A 25,066-nucleotide genomic window follows, 5' to 3' on the forward strand; every position below is an offset into this window, starting at 1 on the left:
CAGCTGTGGGCACTGATTGCTCTGGGTTCAATTCCCAGTACTCACAGGGCAGTTAACAACTGACAGTTGATGATACTCTCACATAGAAATGCAAAACACATAAGATAAATAAATAAAAACCCCACAGAAGTATTATGAGAAAATGGTTTAACATGGACTAAGAATATGGTTTAACCCCAGGCCTGGGCTATGATTTGCTCTGTGCTCTGGCAGAGGCGTGGTTTTGCTGGGTGTGGATAGTTTCTGCAATGGTGTGATGTTTGACATTCTATAAATGCTAGAACCCCGATAAAGTGGGGTTGGTGGTTCGTGGGGCAACCGATATGTGGGGCAACCCCAGGCCTGGGCTATGATTTGCTCTGTGCTCTGGCAGAGGCGTGGTTTTGCTGGGTGTGGATAGTTTCTGCAATGGTGTGATGTTTGACATTCTATAAATGCTAGAACCCCGATAAAGTGGGGTTGGGGGTTCGTTGGTCGTTAACAGTGTTTAAAGAAGAAACAGAATCTTTCTCTCTCATCTATCCCTTTCCTCCTATGGAGTGATGGGGGTGAAATGGTGGGGGTGGGAGGGAACTTACCAAGGAGCAAAGAAGAAAAATTAAGATTCAAAGATCTCTTTCCTCCCCATCCTTCTTTCTCTAGTAGTAGGAGTTGAAACTGGGGGAATAAAGGGTGGGAAAAAGAACCCTCAAAGTAGCGAAGACCAGCTATAACTCGAATTCGGATCTCTTGGGTGAACTTAAAGCTAGCTCTGCAGACCTGAGGACTTACACAGCTGTCCCCAGAACTGAGACATAAGCAGGCTGGGGATCAGACGCAGTTGCACATGCAACCAATGACATGCCAGCAACATCAGCCTTTAATGAGACAAGTTGGTAAGCGCTGTCAAGCCTTGAGCAATCTTTCCCCACATTAAGCCTATTCATGTGACGTTTTCTTTGCGGCTCTGTAGACTGAACATAGCCTTGGAGATGCTCTACCACTCACTGAACTGTACGCTCCGCCTGCGTCTTTCAACTAAAAAAATTTTTAAATGACATTTAGTGGGTGGGGTGCACACATGCTGACGTGTATGGAGGTCAGAGGACAAACGTATGAGTTGGGACTCAGGTTGGCAGGGCTGGCAGCAGGGACCTTCATCCTCTCAGAAATCCCACCAATGACCCGCCAAAGCATTCTGTTTTAGGGCCCCAGATGATGGATTTCATTATGACAGTCTCTTTGCCCAGACCCACTCCCTTCTTGAATCTTAAACCTGACGGGCTCTGGGAAGAGGAAGTGGGTGGGAAGACAAGTAAACCCTGGCTGGATTGACAGAAGGGAAGAGAAGCTTGCCTATTTAAAAACCCGGGCACTGTCTCCTTCGGAAAATTAGCAATGACAGAGTTATTGGGTAAGCCAGGCAGACACCTCTGCGGGCTCTCAGGGACTGTATGACCCACAGATGACTAATTCAGACCTCATCTGCAATTTATACAGCATAAAGAATAGATGTCACACACCTGTAATCCCAGCAGTCAGCAGACTGAGTCACAAGGATGTCATTTCTGAGACTCGTCTGGGATACATAACAAGAAACTGCCTTTAAAAGTCTGTGTGTGGGGGTGGGGGATGGGAATGTCAAATGGAACTTATGATTTCACAGGCCTTTTTCTTGATACTGTAGGTAGCAAGAATTTTAATTTTTAAAAAAATGGTGCTGTCTCTCGAATCAAGGGCCATTCATGTGCTAGGCAAGTGCTTTGCCTTTTCAGTGTCCCCCATTTTCGGTCTGAAACAGGGTGTCATGTTGCCCAGGCTCACCTCAAATTAGTCACATAGCCAAAGAAGACCCTGAACTCCTGATCCTCCTGCCTTCACTCGAACCTGTTTTGCTTCTTTTTTTCGGAGCTGGGGACCGAACCCAGGGCCTTGCGCTTGCCACTGAGCTAAATCCCCAACCCCGTTTTGCTTCTTAAAGATTAAATTTGTCTATCCTGTGTGAGCACAGGCCTTGAGGAGGCATCAGGTCTGCTGGAACTGAAGCCAGGTCCTCTGCAGGAGCAGCAAGGGCTCTTAGCCATGGGGTCACTCCTCCAGCAGCCCCCTCCCTCTTGGATTTTTGAGACAGGGCTTTTCTGTGTAGCTTCAGGATCCCAAGAGCCTCACCAAAGAACGAATGCATCACTGTGCCTAAAGCCACGAGCAAATCTGACTCTCACTCATCCTTACCAAGGTGACAAGAACCTGTGTACTTACTTCTGTGTCCCTTAGACCTTTACGCTAGGACGGATACTGGGATCTTAGAATGAAGCCACTCGGAGCAGCGAATGCCGTGGTGTTAGCTGTGAGCCACTATTATCCCAGACCTGCACTAGACACTGCTAGTGAAGGCAGTGTCTGTAGCCACACGGCGGAGCCTGCCACCAATCCGATCCTGACATTCTGACTCCTGCGTGGGCTCCATCTCTCCACACTTGCTCCCTCTGAACTCACCCTTCCTTGACAAGGGGAAGGTGAGTTAAGGACTCAGGCGGAGGGATTCTTCTGCAGGGACAGTGCTGGGGCAGGACCCAAGCAGTTCGGAATCAAGTATCCTATCACTGCCGGCCTGGCCTTCACCACAGTTCCAGGCGTCAATACTACCCAGTGGCACTGTGTCAAGGGCGGTGGGCAGGTAGGTGGGGCTGGAGAGACGGCTCAGAGGCTGTGAGCACTTGCAGACCCTCAGCTTCCAGCATCCATGTGGCTCCTAACCATCCAACGTACGCACATGGTGGCCATGGAGGTCCGTGTGGCTGCTGTGAATCGACCCCTGGTCCTCTGCAAGGGTTCAAGTGCTCTTAACTGCTGGACTCTCTCCAGCCCTCTGGGTGAACCTAGTTAAGGCAGTTCTGATTTATACCATGGCCTTTGTTTCTGAAGTCTCATGGAGCTGGGGCACTAAGTAATAGTTATTAGGAAAGTATTGGCTTAGGCCAGTGAATTAATGAGATTTAATAGAGAGCAAACAGTACTTAAAAGGTATTGATGTCCCCCCAAGAGTTCATTCAGCCCCAAGAGCCTTTGCAGTTCTAGGACCTGGATGCAGGATTAGAGCTCAGCCAGGCTGCTTCCACAGGGAAATGAAAAGTCTCCGTAGCGCACTTCCTTTAATTACATCATAAAACAAAATTAGAACATACAGGAAACAATAATAGTTACATAACAATTTACTTTATATATTTATATATAAAACATAGCTTTAGTCCAAAGATTTTTTAAAGCAAAAAGAATCGTCTACTGCCTCCTTGGATTTTATTTAAACATTCCTCCTCACCCCCACATCCTCGGATGCTGGAAGTAGGAGGTGTACATACAGTCACTTAGCTAATGGAACGTGGTGTTAAGTCCCCACTGGGGAACAGTTCGAGGCCTGGGGAGTGGCCAAGTGTTGGCGCAGGCCTGGTGAGAAAACAAGCAAGCAGCAGCCCCCATACAGCAAAGTCCAGGTCAGGCCCAGCAGCCGGGGCACAGGGATCACACCAGGACTGCCCTGCTACCCCTCGGAGTCAGCGGAGTGGGGGTGCAGGGCTGAAGACCGAGTTCTGCAGACAGCACCAGGTACCAATCCATCTGTCCCTGAGCAGCCTGACAGGAAGGGGCGGTCCTCACAGTGCTCTGAGCTCGCACAGGCCACACAGGTCGCTCAGGTCTGTGCCCTCAGGGTCACCGGAAGGTGGGCAGGGGTGAACAGAACCACCAGGAAATGGTAAACGGGAAACAGTTTCTGGGAGGAAAAAGGAGGTGGCCAGAAGAACGTGAGCTCAAGCCTCTTCCAGATACCCTTTCGGGTGGTGATCTCTGGTGGGGTCAGTTTTGGGGTCACACCAGGGAGGAAGAACTGGCCTAAAGATTCTGGGCCACGCCAACAAGGTCTAGGTGTTAGTATGTCACATCTGAGTGCAGCAGGGAGGGCGTCACAGGAATCAGGCTCACTACTTGTACTTGTTAGAGATTAACAGTCGTCAGAAATGATCCTCACAAGGAGCAAGCCTTCCTATGTAAACCCAGACCTCGGCAGCAAGGCTCGGCTTGCTCATGCCCGCCGCAGCACCCGCAGCACGGAGTGAGCAGGAGCGCGCGTCTCTGGGGAGAGGAGCGAGCGAACTAATGAGCTACATCACTCATTTTCAAGACTTCACAGGTCCCCCTTTTCCAGTGCTACAAACGGGTGGCTGGATGTTTTGGGGAGCTGAGAGAAATGTTAGGCTACAGGAAGAAACACAGGTATGCAGCAATATGGGACAGATCGGAGCTAACACCATAAATGGAGTAGAAGGATGTAACTTCAAAAGATCTCAGATCTGGTTCCTGGCCTCTTCCTAGGGGGAAGACTGTGGTCCACTGTCCACTCTCCTTTCCTGGTACTAATGCTGTCCCCAGAAGCAAGGAAGCCCTTCTTGCCACCGAAAGGACTTAAACTTGATGCCGTGGGGGAAAAAACAAAACAAAACCAAAAAACAGTAAATGTGTCACATGGGAAGGGAACAGTCCTAGGAGCTCAGGACAGACCCTCTTCCTGAGGCAAAGCATCCTCCCATGAACCTTGCCTGGAAGATACAGTGGGAAGATGGTGGGCATCACTAGGTTTCTGCTTGCTCATGGTTCTTGTTCTATAAGTCACTCTGGCTGAGAAGTCCTGACGCTGCTGTAAGCTTGACTCCAAAGCCTTAGACCAAACACTCATGTGGCAGAGACCAAAGAACTGTAGGTTCTCCAATGTACCACTGGTGGTTTGTATAACGGAAGCTTTTCCCTCTCAAATAGTAGGCAGAACTTTTTGAACTCCCAAGATTCATTCAGACTCAAGTGAAAGGGTGTGTGTGTGTGTGTGTGTGTGTGTGTGTGTACATACACATACATATATATGTGTATGTGTATATATATATTTTTTCCTTTTTCTTTTTGTTGGAGAATGAAGGTGTTAGGTCATATGGATATTGTTTTTACAGGCAAATTTTATTCCCAAATCAGCAGGGCTAAGCACACCCTATGCTAACACTGCCTTCTGTGTCTTCTGATGCAGACTAAGATAAAAATAAGGCTGAGGAGGTTTAAGATTCCCACTGTGCCTCATCCTTCTGACATTTTTGTCCTTAGGTCATATAAGGGTTTCTGCTCCAAGCCCTCCAATCAAGCATTAGCTCTTCCCTGAGAAGGCTAGGGTTACCCTCTGGTCTGCAGAGAAACCCACCTGTACGGTTCAGGAAAGGCTCAGCAGAGCACTTTGCTTGTCCACCCTCTCACTAGACTAGAGGAGCTGCCTGCCTTAGGAGCAGCAAGCCTTGCTTTTTTGACTAATCTTTTATTAAACACATGTGAACACACAGACACCATGGCTCTTCCAAGCCAGGCAGAATAATTTCCAGACGTCAGTTCTGCCCCTTCACCGTCAACAAGTCAGGTTGTCAGACTTGGCCCGCAAACAGTCTTTACCTGCCCAGCCACCTCAACAGCCCAAGATCAGTCACCATCTGTGAGGACTTCCATGTCTCAATGCTGTCACCTATGAGGCTGCCCACAGACAGGCAGGGGGCCCCTCTCCTCTTCAGTGACAACTCTTCTATGTCCTGACAATGCCAAGCCAAGGCATGCTTCAAACATATTTTAAAAAACAACTGAAAATGTCAAATACACATGAGGGGCCCACAACAAACATTCTAAACAGCTAAGAATACCCTAATAAAGCGTGCTCAGTTACTCACCAACTTTCCCTGGGAAATGTTTGAACCACCATTTCTGACTTACGTGTCTGCTAAATCAACCTAGTAGACATAGAAATCTCACCAGAAATTTACATAAATAATCTGAGGGATACTTTCACACCCAGAAAAGCGATCAAGGTAAAAGCAGGGGCAGTAAAACGCATTTCTGAAACAGTAAGCAAAGCGTTTTAATATTTCCGTTCCAAACACGGGGGGGGGGGGGGAGCCATCAGTTATACCTCAAATTCAACTCAAAGCCAAAAAACCAAACACCGCGGATCACCCCGTAAGAAATACCCCAAGCTACTTCCACTGACCGTACTGCATTCAGTTCTGACCGTGAAAGCTTGCTGTGACCAGGGAACGGAATCCGAAGATGCTAGACTGGAGATGTCCCACAGTGCGACAGACAGAGGGCTTTAGACGGAGGGCAGGGCGGGTGCTGGAAGAACGGGAGAGACCTGCAGCCGGGTGTGGATATCACACAGGACATAGGGAGCGGGGCCTACAGCTGAGGTTGTCTACATACTCAGCAACTTTCTCCAGACACAACGGAACCCCTCCTGGCCATCTGGAGGCTTGGGACAACATCTCTGAGGGTGCCTTGTTCTTTTTGCTTGGCTGAAAACAGTCACAGTGTAGCTGAGGTTAACCTCAGACTCAAGAGCCTTTTCCTCTCAAACCTGAGCCCGGAGGCCCCATCTCATTCTAGGGCTTTTTGCCCCTCACCCCTCTCCCCCACTGTAAAAGGCAAGTTCTGGAATGGGCATAAGATGAGACAAACGGACCAACAGGCTCTCCCCACCCCACCAGTCCCTTGCTATGTATTCCAATCTGGCCTGACACTTGCAGCAATCCTCCGGCCTCTGCATCTTTTGTGTTGAGATATAAACACAAACCTCATTTCCTTCCTTGTTACATTTCATTATGAAAGTGCAGGCACACGCACACACCACACCTTGTATGGAGGTCAAAGGTCAACTTTCTGGAGTCATTCTGTCCTTCCGCACCGTGTTAAGGCAGGGTCTATTTTGCTTCTGTCAGTGTTACGTGCTCCAGGACGGAGGGTCCTCAAGCTTCTGGGCTATTCTGTCCCCACCGCCCATCTGGCTACAGGAAGTGCTGTAACTGTAGACTCACAAAGCTCCTGTGTGGCTCTGCAAGCTTGACTCTGGCAGGACTGCCTGGCAAGCACTTCACCTTCCAGTCAGTGGCAGCCCAGTAGGCTCTCTAAACAGGGATTTTCCACGTTAAGCTTTACTAGGGCTGAAGAGGATACACAGCTCAGTGGTACAGCATGTGCTTAGTGCTTGAGAAGGCCCTGGTTTCCATCCGCAGTCCTAACCACAAACCGAAGCCTGCTGAGCTCTCAGGAGCACTCTGTGTGTGGGGGCTGGCACTTGGGTTCAGAGGTCAGTGTTTCTCCACACTCCTCCAAGCACGAGAAGCCTGCTGCAGGACATATGCAGCCTCAGCAGACCTCATCCGGTTGACGTGTTCCTGGCCTTACCAGCTGGGGTCACCAGGACAAAGCCAATGGACCCTCCCTCGTGTGGCTCTCTGAGGAGACAGACGGCATTCTCAAGGCCTTTGACACACTAGTAAATAAGAGACTCGTTCAAACTCTAATGGGAAAAGAAGTACCTGAATGACCTAGACTAGGGCAGTCGAATCTGTGTCCACTGCCTGCTTGGTATTCAGGCCTTACTGTCAACTTGTTAGGCACTTAGGGGAAAAAAAAAATCAAACAACATAGTTTACAGCTGACAGTCCCTCGGTTTCTTTTGGTTTTGTCTGAAAGTCCTAGGGGATCTACATCTAAACACATCTGGAAGTGTGTTGATGAGTGTGTGTGCACCGAGTCTAACTTCATGATCCCAGCATTTAGGAGGCCAAGGCAAAAGAGAACCACAAATCCCAGGCCAGCCAGGGCTACAGAGTAAGACTTTGTTGGGGGAGGGGCCACACAAATACCCCTGTCAGGTAAAGCAGCACTGGCCACCGAAGTCCCGGCCACACAGGGCGTGGGGTGTTAAAGTGGAGGTAACTGGAGCCCAGGTGCCTGAGACCAGTCGGGCGAGCAATGTAACAAGAGAATCTCAGAGGAAAAAAGAAATTTCTTGCAAGGTCATTTGAACAGAAAAGAAAAGGAATAGAAACACAAGTAATTTAGCTTTCAAAAGAGCATAATAAAATAAATTTTAAATAAGTTTAATGTGATAAATAAATCTGGTAGTATAGAATTTGAGGACCTTTCATCTGATTGTTTTCTACATTGATGGAGAAATAAATCAGACTTATTCCTATGTTTTCTGGCAGAATGTGCTCCTACCGCATCAGAACAGCCCTAATGCGCCGGGATCACAGGCTTGCACACCATGTCCTCAAAGTCCCTTCCTCCAGTTCCCCAATAAGCATCACGCAAGACCTCTACCATTGGGGTTTACAAATATGCCTTAGAAACTCATTTAATTTCTCTCATTTTCTGTGTTTTTCTTTGAAGAGGCTTTTTCTTGACTCTGAGCCACAGGTACTAACACTGCTCCCTCAGCTCTGGTGTCAGATGCCCAGGCTTGGCATAGCCTCTGGGTCCCTACTCCCTCTCCAGGCTCTCTGGCTGCCCCAGTGCTCCTACCTGGCTGCCTTCACATCACCTTTCATAGGAAGTCTGCAGAGACAGCTGATACGCTCAGGTCTTCTGTTAACACACAGGTAGCCAGCTGTTACAGGGCTCTTCATGTACCCCTGATGGGAGTAACTGTGGGAAGGGCTCAAAAAAACAACAGCAGCCCCCACCCCAGCAGCACTGCTGCAAAGCAAGTAACTCAAGTAACTTGGGACACAGGCAGAGATCACACCACATGCCTGTTGGCACAGGAGGTTGGTCATTTGTGCTTGAGCTTGGGCAGTGGGGGCTCCCAGGCTCGGTATGGGGATTCGTCACCCACTCCACACTACTAATGCACTTCTCTTGTCTTAGTAAGCTCAGCGAGTTTGTGCTGGGGTGCGTTGGGTGGGGTGGGGGTGGAGGGGGTGGAGCGGACAGCACAGTGCGCACACCATGCAAGGGAGCACACAGCACAGGGTACGACAAAAACCAAAAGGTAAAGTTTCTTTCCATCCAAACAATCTGACTATTTCTTATCATAACTTTCCTGCTTTTGTTAAACTTTTTTTCCAGACTGGCAAAGATTCAGGCAGGGTCCCCTGATGGTAAAAGTTAGATTAAAAAAATATTTATTGATGTTTCTTTTAAAAATGTTTGGTGACCCCAACTAATTCATCCAAAATGCAAACTGTAAACACAACAGCAACAGGTAACAATTGAGTGGGCAGCATACTGAGGAGGACAGACTGGACGAGAGCGCGTGGCAGTGAGCAAGAGAACGGAAGACGGGTGCACAGTGACATACAGTGACGAACTGAGCAGGTAAGAAAAGTAATTGTATTTGGACCCCAGTGATTTCAATGCAGCCGCTAAAAAAAACCTCTGGGTCAAATCCTAAAACACCAGATGAATGGATGAGCCTTCTTTGTGAGCATGCTCAGTATGTCAGCATGGGAACACGGAAGCCCAGAAGTTGTGTAGGCATCTCCAACGGATGGCTACCATTTCTAGGAGGCAGAAGTTTTCTTTCTGGTCCCTGGATACGTCATATATTGTTCTCCATGCTACCTCTCACCCTGGAGGATCATAGTTATTGTTTCAAACCCCCCACAGAAACCCCCTAACAAAATAAAGAAACCACAGAAGCAGTGACCCTGGACTCTGCTGGAATGCCCCTCCCTCCACCACGGCCTACGACTGCCCCTGGGCATGTCCACCTGGAATGGTCAGGTTTTACCAGTCCACTTGTTACAGCAGTGTGAGCTTCAGTGCCATGGCCACAGCACTACAGCAGATGGGGGTGAGGACGCATGTGCTGTGCATGTGTGGCTCTGGGGATCTGGACGCTGCCCGTGCTTTGTAACCCTTGCCCAGAACGCTGGGGTTGCTTCCACCGGAGAGACTCCACGGTATGTCTAGAAGTGTCATTAAATACTCAGTTCACCAAGGCTGACCCCTCCACTGTCATAGGATGATGCAGCATCTGCAGAAGCGCTGTCTGCTGCCCCCTACTGATGGCGGTGGAGTGACAGGGGCGAAGTAGGCGTGGACTTTAATATTGGGTAAATGGGTCTGAAACAAGACGGAAACGTTAATGAGAAAGAGAATGCAATGCTGCTTCTTAGAGAGACCAAGGGGTGGGGCTGGAGGAGGGAGAGCAGGGACGCCAAGCACTCCTAGGATGTAGAGGCCCGGTTATACTCTGTTCTACAGAGGGAAAGGGAATGAAAACAAATTAATTTCTCATCTTGTCCCAAAGGGATTCCCAGTTAGAAATTCATAGCTGCAAGAAGCTAGACAAATTTAAAACAATTACTTATTCAATCAAAACGTATTTCTAGTCTTATCCGAATACTTACGAGGTTTAAGGCATGGGTTCCTCGTTAAGTGAGGAACCTTTAGGACCTCAGCTTCTTTAGACAACCCTTAATAGCTGAGTAAAAGGGAAAATCAAAAGACCAGTAAACAAAGATGCTCTGGCTAGCCCAAGACTGACTGTCCTGTCGACGTGAGGTCTCAGGAGCCCTTTTTCTGTTGTGGGAGGTGGTTGCCACACTGCTGCTCCCACGGCAAGCGTGGAGCTGTGCAGTCTCCAGTCTCCCCTCCTCTTCCTTGTACACACTAGGCAAGCTCTCTGCCGGCTGCATCCTCCAGCCTCCTCGTGTGGATGGTGAGCTCACTCCACCATCCAGACTGGTACCTCACCTAGGATCCTCTCCTCAGCCTCCTGATTATGAGGATGCGTGCCACACCCTGTCAGGCAATTTTTTTTTTTTGTCACTTTTTTTTCCCCCTTTAGAATCAAATTCTAGCATGGGAGAGCTTTTTTTTTTTTTAGTTTTGTCTGTGCTCTGGGGATTGGAGAAGGCCTGGATACTACCGTCCAGACTTCTTCACTAGGCAAAGGGACACTTTCCTACTAGTTCCACCTGACATATGAGTGGAGTCTACTATCCAGGGAAACTGCAACAGAGAAAGCATGAGAAATCTGAAAAAAGCAAGGAACAAGTGAGACAGAGAGAGAGAGAGAGAGAGAGAGAGAGAGAGAGAGAGAGAGAGAGTGAGTGTGTGTGACAGACAGACAGACGAGGGGAGGCAGGCTGGAGAGCAGTGCTCTTTACCCTGAGTCTCTTGATGCCAGCCCGGGTGATCTGCTGGCAGTCATAGAGTTCGATCCGCTCAAGGCTGTGGCAGCTCTTCAAGTGCTCCAGGGATGCATCTGTGATTAGTGGGCAATTGTCCAGCTCAATCACCTCCAGTTGGTCGTGGGCACAGGCTCCATTCCCTAGGTGACGAATCCCGTCATCTGTGATCAGCTCGCAGTGAGAAAGACTCTGCAGCCAAAGAGAGCAAAGATGGACAACCCAGCAGCTTCTGGCATTGTGCTTGCCACAGACTCACGTCAAATCCCAACACAGGCTTTTCTGGTTGGGCCTGGTGAACAGAGCCATCTAGAGTCATTCATGATGGAACAAGAATGCCAATCAGAGCTGACTGACAGCCTTCTGCTCTGAGCATCTATGACTGAGGGATGGACACACACCACAACACTCACACAGACACACACACACACTCTCACACAGACACACACTCATACACACACGCACTAATTCTGTGAATTGGTGGCATACCCCTTTAATTCCAGCAGAGGCAAAAGGAACTCTTAGGAGTTCAAGGCCAACCTGGTCTACAGAGCAAGTTCCAAGACAGCCAGAGCTGCACAGTAAGATCATGGTATCAGAAACAAATCCACTCCCCAAATAACACTTTTCTTATCTATAGGACAAAACAGGGCTCAAGCTTTCCATGTACAAACTTTTAGGAAGTCAGAACTAAACACTGACTACCTGACTCAGGGCACAAATGCACACTTAGTGAAGGTGATTTTTATATTGGACACTGGTACTCACACATAACCTGACCCTCAAACAAGAGCCAAGTCAAGAGCCAGATGAATGTGTCCTGGAAAACACTGGTTGATTAGTGATGTCCTGCAAATGCACATCAATATATAATCCAGGCTGGCCCCAAACCCCAGGTGATCCTCCTGCCTCAGCCTCCTAAGTGCTGGAATTACGGGCAACGGCCATTACGCCTCATTTGCAGCATGTCTCAGTTAAATACAGTGATACTTATTTTATTTTTATTATCTCATGGGGCTAGTGAGACGGCTCAGTGGGTGAAAGGATTTGGTTCCAAGCCTGGTGACCTGAGTTTGTTCCCCAGAACCTCCACTGAAGTGCCAGGAGGGCATTAACTCCAGAAAGCTGCCTTCTGACCATGTGTCCACACACACTATGTACACACACACTGAAGAGAGAGAGATCAATCCCCAGCACCCACATGGTGGCTTACAATGATCCAATAGGAACAAACATAAATGATGCATATTCATGCGTATGGCAAAAAACATACGCAAAAAGTAAAATAAATAAATACTTTTAAATTTATTCAGAAAACTTTTAGAAGTAAAACAGTCAAAGTCAAACTTACCAACACTTGAAGCCGAGGACAGTGTATGGAAAGCTGGATTAATGTGCTATCTGTGATCTAAAAGAACAAGTAAATTTGTTGTAAGTAAAATGGTATTAATTTAGATGCAATTCATGAACTAATACTTTATGCAACTCTACTTCTAGTTTGGGCATCATTAAATAAGAGGCCTTTAGGGTTTCAGTCCCACATGCTACATGAGCCAGTAAAAAAAACACTGATAAAAATTTATTTATTTCTCAAACATTTTTCCCCCAGAGATAAGGGTTTCTCTGTGTAGCCCTGGCTGTCCAGAACTCACTCTGTAGACCAGGTTGGCCACAAGAGATCCACCAGTCTGACTCCCGAGTGCTTGGATTAAAAGTGTGTCCACCATTGGCTGGCTCAGGCATGTTTTAACACTAAGAGACCAGGTGCTTCCAGAGTACCAGTGCTGACTCAGCAGGTGGAAGGACGGGCTGCTCTTCCAGAGGACCTGGGTTCAAATCCCAGCACCCATATGGCAGCTCACAACGGTCTGTAGCTCTAGTTCCAGGGAACCTCTTCATTGTGCTTTTGAAAAAAAGATTTGCCTGAATTACCAGAACCTCTCTTCAAATCCCTCTCCAACCTTTATTTCTACGACACATGGCTCAAGAGGATCTGAAATAAGGTGATCCTAGAGGGGAAACTATCAACTCAGAGGGACCAAGTCTGGAGTAGACACAGCCTTAGCATGACCGAGAGGTGATGGACGGGAGACACTAATTTAAGAGTAAATGGCAGCTGTCACATGGACAATGTGACGGTGTCTGGACAATGCTTTTACAGTGCAAACACCAATTTCTGCTGTGCCTGGAGGTCACCTCGGAAGGTGGAGGAACTGTGTAGGGAAAGGGTTAGGCATTCTGCAGACACGCACTGTTTCTATCACAAACGTGCTGAGAGTAAAACCACACTCTTACCTGCACACATTCTTCTAGGTCCATCTTTTCAAGTTCATGGCAATTCTACAAAGTATAATGCCACATAATTCAGTATAAACTTCTAAAACACTGGTGAGTAATAAAACCCCTAACTAAGACTGTACTAAACACAGCGATCAAATCATGGTGGTGCAGCTGTCACCCAGTGCCACCCTATTGTACTTTCTGTTTGCTTTTCAAAAGGGGTCCTGCTCTGTGGCCCAGGCTGTCATCCGACCCAAGATTCTGCTGCCTCAGTTTCCTCAGGCCTGAGACTGATTATAAGTATACATCGTCTTCCCTGGGTCAATCATACAAATAAACAGGCTCTGGTCACAGCAAAACTCAGTTAGCTCATACTTAGACACTGAACATTTTATAAATCCAGAGTGGGTTGGAGAGATGGCTCAGAGGTTGAGAGCACTGACTGTTCTTCCAGAGGTCCTGAGTTCCATTCCCAACACCCACATGGTGGCTCTCAACCATCTGCAATGGGATGTTCTCTTCTGAAGTGTCTAAAGACACCTACAGTGTACTCACATATAAGTAAATAAATCTTTTTTTTAAGTTTTATTCATTTATTATATATAAGTACACTGTAGCTGTCTTCAGACACACCAGAAGAGGGCATCGGATCTCTTTACAGATGGTTGTGAGCCACCATGTGGTTGCTGGGATTTGAACTCAGGACCTCTGGAAGAGCAGTCAGGTGCTCTTAACCGCTGAGCCATCTCTCCAGCCCCATAAATAAATCTTAAAAAAAAAATAAATCCAAAGGAGTAATTCTGCTAAAAATTAATACTGTACCATACAGGTTTTTTTTAAAAGAATTATTTATTTTATTTATATTAGCACTATCTTCAGACACTATACAGAAGAGGGCATCAGATCTCATTACAGATGATTTTGAGCCACCACATGGTTGCTGGGAATTGAACTCATGACCTCAGCCCCAATACTAAAAAGTAGTTTAATAAAAATTACTTTGTTTGAAAGAGAGAAGTTTTATTTCCTTTTTAAGTTAGGCATAATGGCCTTCACCTTATCAGTACTTCATAGATCAGCCTGAAAGCAAATTACACTCCCTTTATTATTTAATACCAACCAAAGTCAACATAATTTAAAATGTTGTTACTGAGCTAGGCTTATCTGAGTTATAAGCCAGCCTGGTCTACAGGAGTTTTAAGACAGCCAGGGCTACAAAACAAAAACACGAACAAAAAAACAAAAACAAAAACAAAACAAAACTAAGCAAGCAAGAAAGTGCCCTTACTCTACCGTGATTTATAGAAACCACAGGAGGTAGTAACATCCTTGGGGAAGACTCTTCTTACCTCTGTATATTATCAACCAGGCCTGCCTCTCTTTGGACAGTACTCTTGCTCAATCACACACCAAACAACAGAGGTTACAAAGTACCAGGAAATCCCTGTTTCACTTCATTCACTATCTTAATGAAACTGGAGAAACCAAGTCTCAGCAAAGAGCGTGTGCTCTCTGACAGCCTACACCCTACCCCCACGCCCTCCAGTGCCAGATGCAGCACAGGTTGTCCTCACACCTACTCAGGCTGACTTTCTCTCTGCTGCTTCCCCTGAAATAATCCTTCCCTCACCCCAACGAAAACAAAAACAGAACCCACTATGAAAACCAACTGCAGAACCTTGAGAAACTCTTACCCTGGCCAGGGTAGTAAAGCCCACATCTGTTAACTGGGAACATCTGGCCACTTCTAATATTCTGTTAAAAGAACAAAGTGAAAAGAAAGTTAGGTTTCTGAAACCCGTTTTATTAAAACAGCAGTAATCTGAGAAAGCAATCTTTACTCTCTGACAGCTCATAATACAGAGCGACACCAGTGACCACACAAGTTTGTGCACAGGAGTGACATTTGTGACTACACAAGTTTGTACACAATCTCGTTGTTTTCACGAAGTTATCAAGTCAACACCACACTTGAGGGTGATGCAATCAAAGAATACTGAGGGACAGAACGGAAGCTGGTAGTTAATGCCAAGCTGCATTTTGCTTACCCCTAGAGGGCAGCCTGCTCCTAGAAAACAAAGGAAATGGAGATAAATACTCTAATGTTCCACCTCTTCCGCTGAAGTGACTATATTCTGTCTTTCATGTAGCTCTCAGAGATTTCAATTGCTTTAAAAATGCAAGAGGACGGCTGGAGTACAGGTCTGTCCCAAGATGGAGCCCTCCACTGGAAGCCGCCTGTCTCCTCACACAGGCTCCTGGGGTGCGCAGAAGGAAGCCAGGGCGGCAGCCATTCTCCTAGCGAACACTGACCTCACAGCACTCAGGCACAGGACTGGGAGACCTGTTGCTCACTGTGTAAGGCCTGGTAATGGCTGTGCTGCATGACGGCACCAAACATCGTCTCCTTAAAACCCTACAACCAAAGCTCAACAAGTGAGGCCAGAACACAATAAATCACCATCAAAACCAGAAACCAGTGCTGTAAGGAGCCCAGGTCTGACAGGACGGCCGTGACCATGCCACAGCCCAGCCTGTGACCACGTCACAGCACAGCCTGGACATCCTCCCAGTCTAAGGGCACACAGGGAGTAGAGCTGAAATTTAAAGTAGGGAGGGCTATCATGACCTGCCTCCTAGAGGTTGGGTTACGTCCTTACTCCCTGAAGAAGAGCTTTACTCTGGACCGAAGGTGATGTCGCCTCGAAAGGAACCTCCACATTTTCAGCCACTGTGGTCGGCCCATCCCCAGGAGAGCAAGGACCAAGTCTTAGATCTGTTGCTTTGTGATTGTTACTATACGTATAATGTGCCAGGATGCTTGTCTCAGAATCCCTGCTCATGCTCTGACTGCCATGGGCCTTTGAGTAGTCACAGCCCCACCCACTACACACCTTGGCTTTCTCTTCTATGACAGGAAGATAGAACAGTGCTTACATTACAGTCCAGCACTGGTAAAGCCCCTAAGTCAATCCCAGACAAGAGCTACAGAGGAACAAAGCTGTTCTAAATGATAAACCTGGTCCTGGACGATGGTGCAATGTGTCTTTATTTCCAGCATTTGGGAAACTAGAGGCAGGTGAATCTCAGAGTTCAAAGCCAGCCTAGTTTACACAGTGAGTTCCAGGACAGCCCACATAATAGGTACCCTGCCTCAAGCTGAATGAATGAATGAATGAATGAATGATAGTAAACACAAGCACTTCTGCAGAACTAAAACAAATGTCTATGGACGGGGTTGTGAGATGTGGAGAGAGGAGCTGTGAGAAAGTCTACCTTCCCACTCTGAGCAGTGAGCGCCCTCGATTCAGGTGCTTTATTTGCCACCACAGAACAAAGCCAGCAGGACAACAGCATAAGGGTGGTGTGGTACTGCGGTCTGCTTAAAGTTTCAAAATGCCAAGGGGAAACACAGACCACGGCAGCTTCCTCTTCCCTGGATTTTTTTTTTTTTTTTTTGAGCTAAATAAACAACGTTTACCTAAGCCGAGGGCAGTTCTGACCTAGAGCATTCAGGATGGCATCTGTGATGTTGGAGCACCCAGAGGCACAGAGAGACTGCAACTTATGACACCCTCTGCATATGGTGATGAGGCCTTCATCTGTGATTTGCTAGAACACAAGAGTCAGAGGAGTCAATATTTGTTACTTACAGAAAAAAAAAACCAAACACTTGTGGGAGGCAGCATGTCCACCAGGCATCAAGCCTAGAGGCCGGCCTCTTCCTGCTAGCTCCTGCCGATGCAGGCTGCAGCTATGCTCGCACTCTGTGTGAACTCTTAACCTAAGGATACTGAACATACTTACCACTATAGCTGAACATTAATACAGAAAGAAGCCGTGGGTGGCTACAGTCTCACCACAGCATCTGTTTGTAGTTTTAGAACCAGTATCACAACTTATGCAACTAAATAGATGTTTCAAATTCAGATATAAATTAGTATTTTAAATAATTTTGAATTGAAATAACATTTTAAAACCTCAAAAATTATAATTAAGATGTCACAATATGGTATTTGGGCATACACTAATAACCCGAACACTGGATGGACCAGTGCAGGAGGATCTTAAGTTCAAGGCCACCCTGGACTACATAATCTGATTGTGCTGCAGCAAAAAATAAATAAACACTAAGAGAGGGACACATAATATCGGTGTGGGTCTCCCTGTGGAGCTCAGGCTTGCTTTGAACTCACAGCACTTCTGCTTCATGTTTTAAATGCTGGGATCCCAGGGAAGAATCATTATGCCCGTTTTGTCTGTGAATGGGGTCTAGCAGGTCTAGAACTTCTTATAGAACACAGGCTGGCCTTCCCTTAGGATCTTCTCATCTGCTCAGTGCCGGGGTTATAGGTGTATATCACTATGCCTGTAAGCAACTACTCTGGATGAAACTTTTGTAACAATGTTACCGGGAGAAATTACTAATGAAGAAGCATCATGGGAAGGAATACTTACTAAGCAAGTTTGCAAGTTCAAAGTCACCAGCTCAGGGCAGTGTGCACCTATGTACTTGAGAGCTTCATCTTCTAGCTGCAAAGATTAAAAACAAGAGTTTACTACATTGTTTCAAAAGAGAAAAATACTGTATACATTCACCAGTACATCCTCAACAAGGCTAACCAAGTTGCAAAGGGAAAAATATCACACCTAATTCCTAGTAGTAGTAACCAGGGTTTTCTAGAAAAAAATGTTTTTTCTGGCCATACCAAATTCTTATTAATATCAAATCTAGGAAAAAGGTTAAGATTGGGATGTTAGAGTCTAATTATGTTGTTCTGGTTATCCCAGACCCCATATGGACCAGTTTGGCCTGATTGCTCCTCCTTTTCTACTGGGATTACAAGCTTGTGTCATCATGTCTGGGCATGGATTTTATTTCTAGAACATTAAATATTCGTGATACAGTGAGTTAAGACTATAGGCAAAGTAGTTTCAACTGTTTTACACGGCTCTGTTTTCCTTTTTAACAAGCTTTTGGGAGGAGGAGCTGAGAACAGAATGCCCATGTTTCTTTGCTGCTGGGCATCAGCGGGAGCTCACAGAGCTGGGGCAGATGGTAAGGACGCACCAGCAATGCATTACAGTCGATGTTTCCCAGGATCCACCAACAACCAGGAGCCCAAGCTGCGGTCCTAAGGCAGACACACATCCAAAATTCTGTTCCAACAAAGGGATCTTCCCACCATGGCAAACAGTAGAGCATTTTAAATGGAACCCACGGCACAGCTTAAGTGACCACTGAATAAAACAGCAGCCCTAACTCCACCCACTGTGATCACTCCTGCTAATGTCATCTGTCCCCTAACTCCGCCCACTGCGATCACCACTGCCAACATCATCTGACAGGTCTTTTTAAACAGAGAAATTGAATTTTTTATTTTTATTGTTACTTTTTTTCCTTATGACACAGCCTTATGATGTAGCCCAGGCTGCCTTTGAACTTATAGGGATCCCCCTGTCTCAGCCTCCCAAATGCTAGGCTTACAGGGATGTACCATCATGCCTGAGTTTGTGAATTTTTTTAATGAAAAGAAGTGTTCTTTATACTTGTGAGGTACGGCAGGAGGTAAAATGAACTTTTAAACGTACTTGCCATATACAGTGCACTTGGAAGGCCTGTGGACAACTCCTGCTGGTCATGGCAGTGTAAACACCCAGACTGCCCTTTCTACCCACTCAGCTCAAAAACAGGGGCAAAGAAACTCTTTCCAGCACAGATAACGGCAACATGAGTGTCTCCACTGCCCCTTCCCCCATTTATGCTTTGGTCAGATATTAATTGTCCTCAATTCTAAGCAAACTGTCCTGACTTTTGGAAGCGTGCTTTCACAGTAGCATCTCCAACTGCCACTGTCCCCAGGACAGCCATCTTGGGAAAACCTGTAAGAGCTAACGGTTCCTCTGACTTTCACAAGCACTACACAGAGCATTACCTGAGTGCAGCCTTTTAAGAATAAGGCCTTGAGACCCCCACAGCCTCTCACTAGTGCTTGAATGCCATCCTTGGTTACTTGGTCACACCAGGAGATGTTCAACTGCTCCAACAGTGGACAGCCCTCACTTAGGACAAAACACAATGAGACAAGCATGTCACTCCCAAAGCTGCCACAACCTCATCTTACGGTGGTCATGGAGGACTGTATCGCTGGGCAGGGTTTTACACAACAAGCACAAAGCATACATTGTTTCCCAGATACAGACTAGAAGCTTAAACTTACAGTAACCAACAACCGTTCAGCTTCAAGGTCAGATTTTCTGTCAAGGAATTTAACTAGTATCACAGTTCTCTCACACTTTTAAACTTCTATTTTAAAAAAAATCTAAAAGGCTCTCTTATGTGGACTATTCCTAGAGTACTGTTTCTTCAGTCTGACGGAAGGATAGACCGTGTTTAGCCTCTGTGTATAATACCCTGGATCTACCTTGATTTTTTTTTCTGCTCTCAATACTGAGGGCTTTCAAACCGTCTATCCCTGCAGACACTGCCTCAACGGCTTGAAGTGCTTAAGGAAGTCCTGAGATACAGTCTAGGTCCAGGTTAAGTGTATCTTCTCAGGCTCGCCCGAGCTGAGCCCACTCCTGGTGCGGCAGTACGAGGCGTGCTTGCGAGTCTTTTTACCTGGGCCTCTGTAAAACCTACAGGCACATCTCAGCCAGATTTCATGGCTATTTCAGGAGTGGCCAGAAACTTACAGACTTTTAAGATTTTAAAAAATCTGTAAATGCTTGTCCTATCCCCTGCATAAAAGCCTAGCTCTAATGTACTTAACTACGAGAGTGAGGAGCACGGCTGCCTCGTGTCATTACTACAGGTATGGCAGGCGGAAGCCCACAAAGGCCTTCAGGTCAGGCTTCAGCGTCTCATGCAGTCCTAGTAACAATGCAGCTGTAAGGTGACCAGGAAAAGCTCTTTGGAGCGGTGTTCAGCCAAAGCTGTCGGACAATGGCCTGGCTACAGGCTCCATTTTAACCATTAAGCTGTACTGCACATGCTGTCTTCTTTTTCAAAGGGCAGTCCTTTATGGACATCTGGCTGATCTTAGCTGATAACCAGTTCTGCTCTGTTCAAAAGTCTTAGTTATCTCTGGATACTTCGCATTAACGTTGCCTATGATTTTAATGTGAGCAGGGGCAGGAAAAGGTGCCCTGGGACTACAGGACACACCCATGAAACATCGCTGCCTTCAATTCCAGCTGTTATCAGTTATTTTTGTCAAAATATGTAGCACTAGGCATACTACTATGAGAAATTACCTCAGAGCTTTGAGAGACATGTTTGTTATTGACGTACAGGAAGCCAGGTCGAGGTGCCTGAGTTTGGAGCAGAACTTGCTAAGGCTAGTGCAGGTGCTGCAGAGAGAGGGGTGGGGAGAACACACATTTGAAATAAGAACACATCTGCGCACCCAGATGCTCGGCAAGGAAACGCGCCTGCCATGCAATCTGACCGATCATGTCAGTCACGCCCCGCCCCAAAAGCTGTCTTCTGACCGAACACTTGAGCCGTCACACTTGTGCTGTAGAAATTGCATGGCTGCATTCCCAGTCACTTAAAAATAATAAAATTTGGTCCCCAGCTCCGAAAAAAAGATTAGAAAAAAAATAATAAAATTTACGAAAGGTACTTGATGAAATATATGCAAGCTCAACAACTTAAATTTTTAGTGCATCACACACCTTTCTCAATAAATATGCATGTGTGTATCAGAACTGTAAAATTTTCATAGCATCCCCAAAGCAGCCCGCAACACATGACAGTAGCATTTGACTCCCAACTGGAAACACTGTGAGCAAGGGACCGCATGCTGGATGAGTGCTAAGAAGCTCGCACTTGCTTGAGGAACCCATGCATGCCAGAGGCCCAGCTCTAAAAGCTCTGCTTCGGCCTGCACTCCACCCTCTCTCATGAAAACGCTGTGCAGGGCAGAAACGAAAGGGCTGGACTTTATAAGGTACACAAAGGAAGGTCAGGAACTGGGGTGTGAGAGAGAAATTAAAGCACCGCTCTGCTGTACAGGAGTAAGAGGTCATCCCCCGATCTCACACGCGCTCAACAAGCTCTCACCACTGGGATGTATCCTGCACCCTAAATTAATACATTTAACTTAAGATTTTCATTTATTATTGTATGTGCTTATGATGTGTGTGTGTGTATACATGTGTTGTACCCTACAGCCCATATGTAGAGGTCGGAGGACAACTTTCAGGGGTTGGTTTTCCCCCTGCGTCATGGTTTCTGGGGATCAAGTTATCAGGCTTGCCCAACCATGCTGGGCCCATACATTTTTAAAGAATATAATCTTGGGACTGGAGAAATGGTTCAGCAGTTAAAAACACTGGCTGCTGTTCTAGAGGACCAGGTTTCCGTTCCCAGCACCTACTCCCAAATGTCTGTAACACCAGTTCCAGGGGTTCTGATCCCGCTTCAGGCCTCCACAGGCACCAGGTTCAAATGTGGTATACGCACAAACAAAACGCCCATAAGAGTAAACACAAGCTCATAATTTGGTCTTCAGAATAAAACTGGCTTAGAACTGGATCAAATGCTTGAAATTTTGTTTCTTTTTGTTTTTGGAGACAGGGAATCTCTGTGTATTCCTGGCTGACTTGGAACTCATTTGTAGACCAGGTTGACCTGGAACTCAGAGATCTACCTGCCTCTGCCTCCCTAGTGCTGGGATTAAAAGTGTGACCACCACTGCATGGTGAGCCTGCATGTTTGAGCAGCCAGAATCCCCTTAGACCTCTAGTTGGTTCACCACACTCTGGCCTCAGCAGGGCTTCTTTGTCATTTTATTAGCCTGTGCATATTTTGGTCTCTTGATAGAATGCTGCTCTCCACGGCACAGAGAACCCTTGTCCTGATACCAGGCCACTCCATGGGGCTGGTGCTTGCTGTGTGTGTTGGAGAAAGTCATGGGTTTTAGGAAATTTCACCATGTCTGCAGGTTCACCATCAGAAAGAGAATGGGAAGAAATGGAAACATAGAGACTTTTCTTTCTTTTTTTTTTCGGAGCTGGGGCCCGAACCCAGGGCCTTGCGCTTGCTAGGCAAGCACTCTACCACTGAGCTAAACCCCCAACCCCATTTACTTCTTTAGTAGAGACTCTAACTGACCTATCTCATCCAGACACGGGCCGATGCTGTTCCTACTCAGCGGTTTCCTTTCTTCTTGACTGCATCTTACTTCTTTCCATTGGGTGTTCTACCCATGTAAGCACAGCCTGCATGTTCTGTAGACAGCCCACATGTGGGCTTGAAAGGACATTCGAAGTGCAGCTCTTTTCAAGTATCTTTTTCTTGTGTACTTTTCTATAGGCCTAAGCTCCACCAACCAGGTGTATGTGGTTACCCTGTGTTCATTCTGACCTCTGCTGCCTGTGAACACAGCCTTTGGCCAACATAGGATACGTGAGGTTTCTTTTCTTAGGTTTATTTTTATTTTATGTGTAAGTCTAACTGTGAGTGCAGCGTGTGCATGCCTGGTTGTCCAGAGGCCAGAAGAGGGCGCCATATCTCCTGGAGCTGGAATTACTGAAGGAAGTGAGCTGCAAGTGAGGTAAACTGAGTCTGGGCCCTAAGCCCTGAGCTCTCTCCAGACCAGAGAAGATGCCTGGGTGTGCCTCACTGCCTGTTATAACCTGGGTCTCAGTGACCCACAGCCTCAAGCTAACCTGTGTCGTTTCAAATCAAGTGAGCCCACCTAGGAGGCAGCTCAAGCTGCTTCTGTCTACCTAGACCGTGTTTACTGATTGCTGAGAACTTCTCACGGGATGGGTGAGCCGGGAGCCTCAGGCAAGAATTCCACCGACTTAGCCAGGTAGCGGTGGTGGTGGCTACACACACCTTAACCCCAGCACTCGGTCTGCAGTCCACAGCCCAGTCGACAGTTTTGTCTACAAAAATTTGGGTTTGATCTTCAGTATTAAGAATAAAAAGGCCTTGGTCATTAAGATGTAAATCTAGTCTAAAATATTTACAGATTAAATACCATGCCCCTTTTCTTACAAGTACTGACAAAGTCAGAGAGGAGAAATCAGTAGGAGGAGCCAGTGACCCAGGTAAAAATGGCCACAGAGTGTGATGGGCTCAGTGCTCAGAGCACATGATAAACACATCAGGCCACGGGTGTTAATCTCAGGGACTGTGTTAACCTTTTTATCTCATGAGTGTCAGGCAACAGTCCTTTTCCTTGAATAGCACCAGCCATTCAGGTTTATGTTTATGGCTTTAATCACTTATACCGTTGTCTGCCGTGTGGCTTTTGATTATTAGCCTGTCGGCACGGACATTAGTCGTAGTTGTAAGCTGCACCTTAAATATCCCAGATGAATGAGTTCCAAGGAGGCCTTCTATTCCACTTCTACCTTCTCGACTTTCCCCTCAGCCTTTTCTTCTAGGACTGGGGATGTAGCTCAGAGGTATAGTCCAAGGCCTGTGCTCACCCCTTAGCATCATAAGCCACACAAAAACAGTCATTCATTAAGGACACTTAATTCAACGAGTTCAGGAGAGTACAGTCAAGGCTAGAGTAGGGCAGACTATGGACTGGTGATATTGTCTCCTCAAGTCCATACTCACGCGTCTGTCGTCTTTGTACATCCGTTGAGACTTAGTACTTCAATATTCCTACAGTTTTGTGCAAAGGTCCTTTATGGGGAAAAAAGTTAAAGGTTATAAATAAGTTGTGCAAAACTTTAGATATAAAAAAAGACATAAGATAATGCTGCTGTTGATACCTATGATGCCATAATATGTAAAATCTATGACTGGTTTGAGCTCTCCTTTCTAGGATAGAGACCCTAAGACGTCTGTAATTTCCTGAGGAACAGGTGTGAGTTTTGTTTGTCCTCATTTTTTGAATAATGGGACCAGAGCTGCTGGGGTGGTGTCCTGGGAAGGCAGTATACCAACTCCACAAGGACAGGTATTCCAGTCTTCAGACACTTCTCAACCCTGCCCTTCCACACTTCCTCTAGCTACTAACTCGTGTGCTTTATAGTGAGCTGTTTATAGTACCCAAAGCTTTCCTGAATTGCTGGACTCATGCTAGCAAACTAGAAAATTTGGGAGGAGTCATGATAACACCTGATTATAAAATAATCATCCAGATAAGTGCAGAGCAACTGGGACTTGCAATTGGCATCTGAGTAGGGGCTAACTATGGCACTGGGCGCTGGCCTGCAGGGCTGAGCCGACTCTGGACAGCTGTGCTGGCAATGAACGGAAATAGCCAGTCTGCAGAATCAAAGAACTGCTGGGAGCAAGAAAAACCAACTTTTATATCTGTGACTGAGGTGTGAATTCAACACAAAGTAGCTGGTGGTCTAAAGAGATTAGTCCCCACAGACTGTTCTTTTTGTTCTTTTGTTCTGGTTGTTTTGTTTTTGAGACAGGGTTTCTGTGTATCCCTAGCTGTCCTGGAACTCCCTCTCTCTGCAGACCAAACTGGTCTTGCATTCAGAGACCTCTGCCTGCCTCTGCCGTCACAGTGCTGGGATCAAAGGCATGCGCCACCTCCCGGGCTCCACAGACCACTCTTTAAAACTGTGAATTTAGCTTCTTCCTTAAGTGTTCTCAGACGGGTCTCACTGTGTAGCCCTGGCTGATGTTGAACTTGCAATCCCCCTGCCTTAACCTTGCAATTTCTCAGATTAAACATTGATCTTTACAGCAACAAAAGCTGAAAATGACTTTATCTTTGAATTAATCAAAGTCTACACACCAACTCAAGGCCCCCAGAGAACTACTTTAGTGTGGAACGTTTGAAATCTCGTCTCTGTCCTGTATCTGCTGTGCAGCCGTC

At 46.6% G+C, this 25,066-nt stretch overlaps 1 protein-coding gene across 11 annotated transcripts in view; it reads right to left on the reverse strand.

Moving 5' to 3' along the window:
• Positions 1-3,112: 3,112 nt before the first annotated feature.
• Fbxl20 (F-box and leucine-rich repeat protein 20) overlaps positions 3,113-25,066 on the reverse strand; it is a 61,973-nt gene continuing 40,019 nt past the window's right edge. For 9 of the 11 annotated variants that reach the window (XM_087574121.1, XM_087574115.1, XM_087574122.1 and 6 more), the window contains 10 exons: positions 23,842-23,910; positions 20,514-20,609; positions 19,193-19,319; positions 17,715-17,789; positions 16,738-16,868; positions 14,951-15,011; positions 13,272-13,316; positions 12,328-12,384; positions 10,956-11,168; positions 3,115-9,906 (listed from right to left, as the gene is read on the reverse strand). In XM_087574121.1, the coding sequence (XP_087430247.1) occupies positions 9,799-9,906; positions 10,956-11,168; positions 12,328-12,384; positions 13,272-13,316; positions 14,951-15,011; positions 16,738-16,868; positions 17,715-17,789; positions 19,193-19,319; positions 20,514-20,533 (837 nt within the window). In that variant the 5' untranslated portion in view covers positions 20,534-20,609; positions 23,842-23,910 and the 3' untranslated portion in view covers positions 3,115-9,798. 11 annotated transcript variants of the gene reach the window in all.

Source organism: Rattus norvegicus, chromosome 10 (genome assembly GCF_021556685.1).
Source record: "Rattus norvegicus strain SHRSP/BbbUtx chromosome 10, alternate assembly SHRSP_T2T, whole genome shotgun sequence".
NCBI lineage: Eukaryota > Metazoa > Chordata > Mammalia > Rodentia > Muridae > Rattus > Rattus norvegicus.